Source organism: Erigeron canadensis, chromosome 8 (assembly GCF_010389155.1).
Source record: "Erigeron canadensis isolate Cc75 chromosome 8, C_canadensis_v1, whole genome shotgun sequence".
Lineage (NCBI taxonomy): Eukaryota > Viridiplantae > Streptophyta > Magnoliopsida > Asterales > Asteraceae > Erigeron > Erigeron canadensis.
The window spans coordinates 29,400,167-29,411,047 of NC_057768.1; the positions used below are offsets into that span (position 1 = coordinate 29,400,167).

General features: G+C 35.6%; 1 protein-coding gene across 1 annotated transcript; it reads right to left on the reverse strand.

Moving 5' to 3' along the window:
- Nucleotides 1–875: 875 nt before the first annotated feature.
- Nucleotides 876–1,773, reverse strand: LOC122579690 (F-box protein GID2-like). The gene has a single exon (XM_043751912.1). The coding sequence runs from the start codon at nucleotides 1,733–1,735 to the stop codon at nucleotides 1,139–1,141; it is 597 nt and encodes a 198-aa protein (XP_043607847.1). The 5' UTR covers nucleotides 1,736–1,773; the 3' UTR covers nucleotides 876–1,138.
- Between the last annotated feature and the right edge of the window lie 9,108 nt (nucleotides 1,774–10,881).

The following is a 10,881-nucleotide window of genomic DNA, read 5'->3' on the forward strand; positions in this document are numbered from 1 at the left end:
ATAGACAAAAAAGAAAAAAAATAACAATAATACAAAATATACAAGTAAACAGGTAAACAGACTGTCACTGTTCACACAAATTCTGTTTAAATATGTGGTAATATTTTCATGTTGGTTGTTAGCGACTTCTAATTTATGATACGTAATAACGAAGCACCCAGAGTAGTTTTCTGATTTCAATGTTATGTTTAAAGTTTTCCATTTATATGTATATTAATAATTTGTACGAGCTTTTAGAGGTTTTTCTTAAATAAGAAAGAAGTTAGTATTCTTGATACTGACAGGTTAATTGTAAATGTTATATCGAAGCCGCGGCATCCAAAACACCTCGTAAATTTCCGGTGAGGGTTATGTCGATGGCCAAATTAAGCAGCCCCTAGTTACAAAAAGTAACTTGTTCCATCTAATTAATTCATCCACAATACAAACAAACAAAAAGTTAGCTCAAAATTACCCCACCCACCTTCACACTTTGTCTGTTTTGGTCATAAAGAGCCCACACGTAAAGACAAATACATCCCTAAATTCTTCAACCTTTTTCCCATCCAACAACTGTACATGCATACCTCTATCTATCTACCATGTCTTGTTCTATTTGTACTTTCCACCTGCCCACCTTCTGCCCCTCTAGATTCTCCATTCTTACAAAATCGTTTTTCCAAATTCAGAAACAAAAAATCCTCCCACATTCAATTGTATCTTGTGCTTTATTCTACATTCAATTTTTATACCTTTGAACTTTGGTAACCATCAATAAATCACCAAAATACTCAAACTACCAAACATATGACACACTTCTTATTAATGATATAATAATTAATTAAAAGCACTTTCACCATTAATAGATAACATATGTAATGTTGATACATTAAACATCTGGGAAAACATATATAACATTTCATACTTGAAATTACAAACATGCATTAATAACTAAAAAGAAACCCCTAATAAAGTGACAAATGACAATTAAGATTAGCTAAAAATAGACATTTAACTTAAAATGTGTAGAAAATATAATGTTGATACCGTCTCGGTATATTTTGTATCACAAGAGATTGTTACGCTAAATATATCAAGACGTGTGTCAGCATCAGAATTTCCTTTACACATTTTACTTTAAAAAACGTCACAACAAATTTTATTTCTTTCGGTTGTTGTTGCAACTCATCTTCTCATAATATCGTATCGAAAGAAGAGACAATGAGAGTTGAACCTCATCCTTTCCCCAACGAGTTTTTGGTGCAACAACCGGCTTCGAGAGACCAATTGTACGTGTAGGTGGTAGACACGGCCACAATGATCTAGAAGCCGCGGCAACGGTTATCGAAGAAGACGACGGGGATACGGAGGTGGAAATGGACGGCTTAGATAAAGGCCATAAATAATGAGCATGTAAACTTCGAAACCCACCAAGTGCGAGGACAACTGACCGAAGTTGTTTTTGACCACATCCCATGTTTGTCCAGTGTTGTGTACAGATCATCTCCCATAAACGCTCGTCTTGAGCAGTTACATTCCATTGTTTGCTAACACAACTAGCGGTACCTAATGTTTTTGCATCAACATGTTTTAAAACCTCAAAAAGCAAATTTTCGTCTGACAAAACCTCTTCTAGGACATGATCATCTTCCTCGGGTAATGATGATGTTTTGATCTTTTTCATTTTGTGATCATTTTTATCATTAGATAACGAAATTTGATCTTTGGATTGAGATAAGGATAATGATCTTTTCATATTTTTTTGGTTTGTATTTGTGTGTTTGAATGTTGAAAATGAAGATTGAAAGATTGAAGGATTTGAAAGGATTTATGGGCGTTCACCCACTTTAGATGTTTTGAACGTTTTCGAAGTGGACAAAAAGAGAAATGAATGCTCTTCGGAGACTTTTCATGAAATGACAGTTCTGTCCTTCCTTGTCTTGAATTTGTCATCAAGCGTTTTGGACTTTTAGTATATGGTACCTTCATTTGTTTTATTCACGAGAATGTCATTATTATGTACCTACATTTTTTAGTAAACCTACAATTTCTTTCCAAAACATTATCTATATCTATATTCTTTTATAATGAAAATTATTAAAATTTGATGTCTGTGATTTTGGTAATGGCTTTTATATCAAATGAATGAAATTTGACAATGCTTTTGTGGTTCTAAAAGACAGATTAACCACTTATTACGGAAAACTAGCTAAAAGGTAAGTACGAAATAAAAAAGAAATACCCAATTTTGTTAGCCATTGAATTGAGTATTATCTTTCTTAAATAAAATGATCTAGTTATTACTATTGAATATCTATTATCTAATCGCTATTCTTTAATTTCTGTCTTTAATCTCTACTTCCAAGTTTTAATATCTAGTCTCAAATCTATAATACCCTACAGAGTGTTTGATTTGGAGTTTTAGAACTTTAAGAGCTATAACTATTAATCCTTTAACTTAACAATTACATATATGCTAAGTTCATTGATATACAACAAATTAACATTGTTTGTTTTGTTAACAATTAAAACACAATACAATTATACTAGTCAAATCAATAGTTGAAAACTTCTTTTACACTATCACTAGTTAAAACTGATGGATTGGCGGAGCCCGAAGTCATCCGGTATTCCTTCATAAAAATTTAGGTACTTTCTAGTATATATATGAAACAGAAACAAAACTCTTAATTCAATATGGTTAAGTATGAAAAAACTTCCTTTGAACATTTTCAACCTTGAATCAATAGTTCATGAATATCATCATTGACCAAACTATTGTCAAAATCAATTTTAGTTCTCCTATATTTTACATAAGTGTCTACATCTATTGATTGTAAAAGTTTAGTCTTTATTTCCTTACTCTTGTAATCTACTAGCTTCTTACTAGCATTTTATGAAATAAATTGACTGTTCGAAAAAAAATAAAAAATCTACTAATTAATATTTAATTAATGGTAAAGTTATTAGATAATAAATATCCTTTAAACCCACATCTTGAATAATATAATACTTAACACAGACTAGAAATGGTCTAATAACAAATATGTAAAAGTGTAGGAATTAATGGCCATTTATATATCATCCCATTTAAACCATATTTGGATCATATATTGTACATCATCTATAACCACTCCTTATACAAAGACATTTCTTATTCACTTCTTTCATTATTTATCAGTTTTTTCTCTCTAAGAACATTCCACTTCTTCCCCACTTCTTTCACTATTAATCTATTATTTTATTATTTACTTTTTCTTTTTCACAAAATTAATAAAACACATTTTATTATTAAAACAAACGCATTACATTTAGGGTAAATTACAAAAATGGTATTTGAGGTATGTCAAAAACTACACCCATGATACCTACAATTCAAAAATTACCCGATACATACCCACAGTTTCTATTTTTTTACACTGGTCATACCTAACCCTAACGGAAGCTAACTTGACGTTAAAAAGGCATCACATGCGTGTCACGTGCAAGGGTAGAAATGTCTTTAGCCAGTAAGAAATCAATCATCTTTTTTGTTCTTTTTTCCTTCTATTTATCTGAAAAAACCATAAGTTGTTACTTTTTTTATTATTTTTTTTTAAATAATGGGTATAATACATATTATGAGTAAAATATATATATATATATATATATTTATGTTAATTAGTTTTTTTTTATATTTTTATTGTAGATGGAAACCCTAACTTGTTGTCATTGAAGTTTCATCATGGGGGTATGGTGAAAGCTGGTGATGGACGTAGTTGTTACGATGGTAAGAGAATTTATATTGATTATGTAGACTGCAAGACTTTTTTTTTACTTGAGCTTATCACCATTATCAGAGAATTAGGTTATCATGAGGATAGTGTTAAGACTTTTCAGTTTACTAGACCTTTTTGTTCCATGAAGTTAGGAGCTATTGATATTTGTTCTGATGAAGATGTGAAAACCTTGTCTAAATATACTCAAGGTAATTGTAAATTCGTAAATGTCATAGTTGAGCATTATCTTGAAAAGTTGAAGTCTCCTATGACCAAGAAAACTGCCAGGAAAAGTGTTAAACTGCCTAGCAAGAAAACTGCAAAAAGAATACTTGAAGTGGATGAGACGGAGAGTGACAGTGATGGTAATAAGGGAAAACAAGATAGTGAGGACAATGTGAGTGGTGGTGTGCACAATTTAGGTAATGAGGACACTGTGAGGGATAGTGTGCACAATGTAGGTAATGAGGACAATGTGAGGGATGGTGTGCACAATGTAGGTAATGAGGACAATGAGGATGTTTTCACAGACAATGATAATGTGATTGAGAATGTAGAAGTTGATATGAGAGGGTATACTTTCAATTTGGATGCACAAATGGTTGATCCTAACAGGTGGTTGAATAAGCAGTTGGATACAGAATTACCTGATGCAGAACTTTTAGTTATAGATAATGATGAATTTGAGAGTGCAAGTGATTTTGGTGCTGAAGAGGTTGAAAGGATTAAGTCTAAGAAGTTGAAAGAGTTGAGAAAGGAACACTCATCACAAACTGACCATGCTCCATTTTATGTTTCCCAGACTTTTGGTAGTACAACAGAGGTCAAAAAACTAATCAGAAATTATGCAGTTGAGAGTAGAAAATGTATTAAGTTGGCGTACAATGATCAAATGAGGGTGAGGGCAATATGTGAAGGTGTTGTGTCAGTGTTTGGACCTGATACACAACCAATTGGACCAGGTGAGAAAGAAAAAGAAGCAGTTGGGCTTAATGAGAAAGAAAAAGAAGCAGTTAGGCTCAATGACAAAGGAAAAGAACCAGTTGGGCCCAATGACAAAGGTAAAAGGCCAGTGGGGCCCAATGAAAGTCAAAACCCTAAGGAATCATTTATTGAGAGTGAGAAATGTCCTTGGACTTTACACTGTAGTAAAATGGATGGTCAAAAAACATGGATGATTAAAACATTTAAAGATATCCACACTTGTTTGCATTCCAGGGAAATCAAGCACTGTACTTCTACATATATGTCAAAACAGATAGTTGATCTGATCAAAGGAAATCCAGGGATCCCTACAAAGGCTCTACAACAAGAATTATAACAAAAGCTGCAAGTAAGTGTTTTCTGGATGAAGGTTTTCAGGGCCAAACAACAGGCTTCCATTGATATCAAGGGTAATTTCACAACTCAATACTCACTGCTTAGAGATTATTCTACTGAGTTGATTAAACAAAACCCAGGTACTACTGTTACAATACAGATTGAGCAGCCTGATAATCCAAATGCAACAACAAGACAATTCAAGAGAATATACACTTGTTTGGGATCTCTTAAACAAGGTTGGAAAGCATGCAAGAGGGAGTTGGTTGGCCTGAATGGTGCTTTTATGAAGGGTCCTTACCCAGGACAGGTTTTAACAGCAGTAGGAGTGGACTCAAACAATGGCATTTACCCAATAGCATACGCAATTGTTGAAGCAAAAACCAGAGACTCTTGGACTTGGTTTCTTCAGTGCTTAGGGCCTGATCTAGAGCTGGAAAGTCATTATAATTTCACTTTTATATCAAACAGACAGAAGTTATTTTGTATATTAATTGGTATTTATTCTTTTAGGTATTTTGTATTTTAATTGGTATTTATTTTATTTAATTATGTGATACAGGGTCTCATCCAGGCTGTTAGCACAGTATTTCCTTCTGCTGAGCATAGGTATTGCCTGAAGCATATCCATGAGAACATGAAATTGCAATGGAGGGGCAGGGCATATAAGGATATTTTGTGGAGATGTGCAACAGCTACAACAGTTTCACAATTTCAAACACATATGCAAGAGATGAAGAATCTAAATGTTGATGCCTATAACTGGTTAGCTAAAATTCATCCCCAGCACTGGTCAAGGTCACACTTTTTAGGTTAGTTTACTTGATTTAATAAAAGTCATATATGGTTAGTCATATAACTGGTTAATAAAATTCATGCCTATAACTGGTTAGCTAATAATTGATTAGTCATATATGATAACTGTGAAACAGGGAGGTGCAAATCAGATATGTTGTTGAACAACTTGTGTGAGTCCTTAAACAAAGAATTAGTACCTGCTAGGGAAAAAACCCATCATAGCTTGTGTTGATTTTATCAGAGAATATTTTATGAAAAGGATTGTGGCTGTCCAAAAGGTAATTGAGAAGTAAAAAGACCCTCTAACCCCTACAGCAACCAGGCTCATGAAAGTGATTGAAAAAGATGCCAATGATTGCCAAGTGATATGGAATGGTGGTGTGAAATATCAGGTTGCTGCACCTTGGGGTGAGCAATGTGTTGTGGATGTACAACATATGGTATGTAGTTGTAGAAAATGGGAACTATCTGGCCTTCCCTGCAAGCATGCTGTTGCAGTGAATTGGGACATGCGCAAGCACAAAATGAAGGTGGGAATAGCTGAATCTTGGGTCCATAAATGTACTGGTTGGAAACATGGGAGCATGCATACAACTTCAAGGTCAACCCTGTTACTGATGCAACAACATGGCCTAAGTCAGGTTGTACAACCACTTTGACACCTCCAATTCACCATAATCCAGTTGGTAGACCAAAGAAGAAGAGAGTGAGAGGTCAACATGAGGATGAACCATTGGTGAAAGTAGGGAAATTGTCAAGGAGGGTGCCTGAAGGGAAATGTGGTCACTGTGGAAATAGGGGGCATAATGCAAGAACATGTAAAGGTCAAATAGGTGAAAATACTCAAAGGAAAACATCTGCAAACATTCAAACAACTCAAGGTCAAGGTGGTGGTACTTTTACTCAAGTCAGTCAAACTCAAGGTGGACCAAATTGTACTCAAACAAGTCAAGTTGGTGCTAACTCTACTCAAAACAGTCAAGGGGTCAACAATGTAGGTAGCAGCAACAATGTAGGTGGAAGCAGTCAAGGTTGTGGTAGTAACAGGGCAGCTGGTGGCATGACAACTGGTGGCAAGAAACTTTCCAAAGTTAGAGGAAAAAGTCAAAGAATCCTGAAGCAAAACCTTTCCAAAGTGATACCTGGACCAGGACTCCACAAGGATGATGCTATCAACCGTGTTTAAAATTTGTCTGTTTGATATCTGTTGAACAATGTGTGTTTTATTTGTGTTTGAACAATGTCTGTAATGCTTTATGTCTTTTGATGCAACTTTGAACAATGTCTTTATGTCTTTTGATCCAAGTCTGTAATGTGTCTTTTGAACCAACTATGTAATGCTTTATTCTAGGTGAAAATGTAATGTGGTTTGTTTGTTGCTTACATTTGATTTCACACAATTGTGTTTTGTTGCTTACATTATATTTGCAAGATGAAATGCCAAAAAAACATACCAACTATATTACATAATTTTTGATAATACACTCATATCCAAATCCGATTACATACCCAGGTGAAATACCAAAATACAGAACCTTATATTACATAATTTTCCATAACCTACATTCTAACTAATTTACTAGTATCCAAGTAAAAACATCATCACCAAAAATGATATCCAACTAACTACCAAATACATCTTCAACCTTGAACCTTGTTTCTCACTTGCTTTTAGTTTGGCATCCACCACATTCTTCGAACGCAATAAACCAGGTATGATTTCCACTGAACGGGGACACATGGCTGGATCAACCCAACCACTAAACCTACAGTTGGACCCCTGTTAACAAACAAAATAAGAATTTGAAAATTTTAACAAAAGTTTTACCAATTTAACAAGAAAGTAGTAAACTTTTGCATTACAATTTAAGAATTCGTAACTGAAGAAAAAATGTAAGAATAATTATGCCTGTTAACCCATTCAAAAAATGAAAAAAATGTAAGAATAATTAAATTACCTGTTGTGGACAACAATAAAAATGACGTCCAGGGTTAAGGTTGGTCCAAGGTGTTCGAACGATTGCTTTTCTTACACACCAACATATAACCATTTTCGATTTGGGGATTTAATTATGAACCCTAATTTTTAGTTGAAAGTAGTTGTATTATTTTGGGGAAAAACCTGATGGTTGTTGAATATATATATATATATATATATATATATATATATATATATATATATATATAATGGGTGGCCATGCTTAAATTGGGGCAAAAGAGTCTTTTACTCTTGTACGTGACACGCATGTGATGCCCTTTTAACGTCAAGTTAGCTTCCGTTAGGGTTAGGGATGGCCAGTGTAAAAAAATGGAATCTGTGGGTATGTCTCGGGTAATTTTTGAGTTGTAGGTATCATGGGTGTAGTTTTTGACATATCTCAGGTACCATTTTTGTAATTTACTCTTACATTTATTATAAAATTAAACATTACACTAAAAAACAGAAAGTAAATAAATTATGAAAAACGACATTATTAGAAAATTAAAAAATAGACATCAACGTTGACGGTCGTGTTCCGGGAGGTTTCAAACATGTTCGATCAGAGCATTGCGGAGTTGATGGTGAGCCCTTCTATCCCGCAACTCCCCGTACATATGAAGCTGCGTTGAACACCTTTCAGTCCACGTACGGGTTGGAAGTGTAGTATTAGCTATCAACTCTTCTTCAAACTCTGTAATTGCGCACCCGTTATCTTCAACGATCATGTTGTGGAGAATCACACAACATAACATGATTTGTTTTATCTTGTTGGTACTGTATGGCCACGCATATTGTTCAATAATCTGCCAACGACCTTGAAGAACCCCAAATGCTCGCTCGACATCCTTTCTTGCAGCTTCTTGGTATCTTTTGAACTTGGTGGTTTTCTGGTCCATTGGGCACTTGAATGACTTAACAAGAGTAGCCCATTCTGGATAACTACCATCTGCTAGGTAATATCTCTTTTTGAAACTGCTCCCTATTAACCAAAAACTCCACAGGAGCCCTGTCTTGAAGCAAATCATCGAACAAATCTGACTCGTTAAGGACGTTGATGTCGTTTTTCAAACCAGCATGGCCAAAGTAGGCATGCCAGATCCACAAATCATATGAAGCAACCGCTTCAAGCATGATTATTGGATGTCCCTTGTCGCCTCGGGTGTACTGCCCTTGCCATGCCACTGGACAGTTCCTCCAACCCCAATGCATGCAATCTATGCTACCAAGCATACCCGGAAACAGGGATGAGCACGGGTCGAAACTCGGCCCGACCCGCGAGAGCATGAAAACGTGAACCGTGACCTGGCCCGTGAAGACACGGGTCGGGTCAGTTCGGGCGGGTCACAGCTTTCCTTCACACTTTTTTGGTTTTTGCCTTCACCCGACCCAGCCAACCCGTGACCCGCGAAAACACCAAAAGCTTGACCCGTGACCCGGCCCGTTAGGGCTTCGGGCCGGTCGGTTGGGGCGGTTCCGGGTCAGGCGCGGGTCAACGGTTTTTTTGCTCATCCCTACCCGGAAAGCCATGAACCTCAGCATGTTGCCTTCTCAAGTACTTGATGTGCAAAATCGAGCTTTAAATTTATGAACTAAAACTACCCAAAAATTCACTACTACGCACTCACGGGCAGTGGACCCGATCGTTTGTAATATAGTTAAGAGGTAAGTCTGAGTTCGTTCTCAGGGACTGTGAAATGATTAGTTGCTTGTAAAATGGTTTGGAAAACGGGTGTTGCTTCGAAATTCCTTTTGACAATTAAATAAATTGGTTTTGCAAAATGTTTGCATAAATTTAAAAGAACAGTTCAGACAATATAAATAAAAGTCATCTACCTTGACTTCCCTTGACTTCAAATGTGATTGCATTTGATGAAGAACAAATTCTCTAGAGTTTAAAAGATAATCGTGACAAGATTAAGCTACTCATGTGGTACCACCAACCGTGAACAAATTATCGAATCACCTAACTACCAGTCGAATTACCCAAGCCGGTACCACCAAAACCAAGACAATTCTTCTAACAATCAGTTTTATTGACTATCAAATTATCAATTGAACCTATGTGACAATAACGTGGTACCACCAACCGATATCAATCATGTTGACAAAATTAATCTTTTCTTAAAATGATATTCACTATCATACCATCAACTAGTGATAATTACTTATAGACAAGTAACCGTTTTAAAATCACATACACATTCAACTGGTACCACCAACGAAGAATCATATGCAACCAATACCGAAATTAATTAATGAAAAGAATTAATATCATCAAGATCACAGAACAACGATAATTAAATAAACCCTATTGAATTAAAAATATTGCAATCACATTATCTGTCTAGTTTTATCAAGGTGGATGATTAAACAGTTAGCTACTCATGATCAATTCACAATAATGAATAAAATAGAAGAAAACATGATGTACCAATTGTTTGAAGAAAATAAAATGCAAGACAATAAGTAGATACGATCTAGATGGGTGCCCGTAATATCTTCGATGAGTTCGCCTAAGTGTTTCACTTGATTGGAGAAAGAAGAATCCTGATAGAGCAGCTCCTAGAAAGATTTTTGATCCCCCAATTTTCGACTTAGGCTTTTGCTTATATACCCTCTGAAAATCTGATGCAAAACCGACCTAGGTTTCTTTTCCCCGTGCACCCACTGCGGCGCAGTGGGTCTTGACTTCTCCTCACTGCGGCGCAGTATGAATCCACGACCACTTTTCTTCTTTACTTGACTGCGGCGCAGTCCTTCTGTTGCCATCCCCATTGCGGCGCAGTCAAGAGCTTGTATAGAACCAACTTGTTTCGGTCTCGATTACTTGCTAAGCTCTGCCGTCTTGACCATTCAAATCAACTCTCATCAACATAACGTACTTTCTGGCCAATAATCACCCGAAAATGTACCAAATGGACGCATAACCTGTTTAGAGCCTGTGAGCACTAACAAACACCATAAACGCGCCAAATGCATACAAAAGCGACTAAAAACATGTATTAAAATGGTCAATAACGATGTGGGTAATGGATATAAATTAGT

Excerpts from the sequence above, each read along its gene's own strand:
- LOC122579690 (XM_043751912.1), bottom strand. The coding sequence starts at position 1,735 with ATGAAAAGATCATTATCCTTATCTCAATCCAAAGATCAAATTTCGTTA.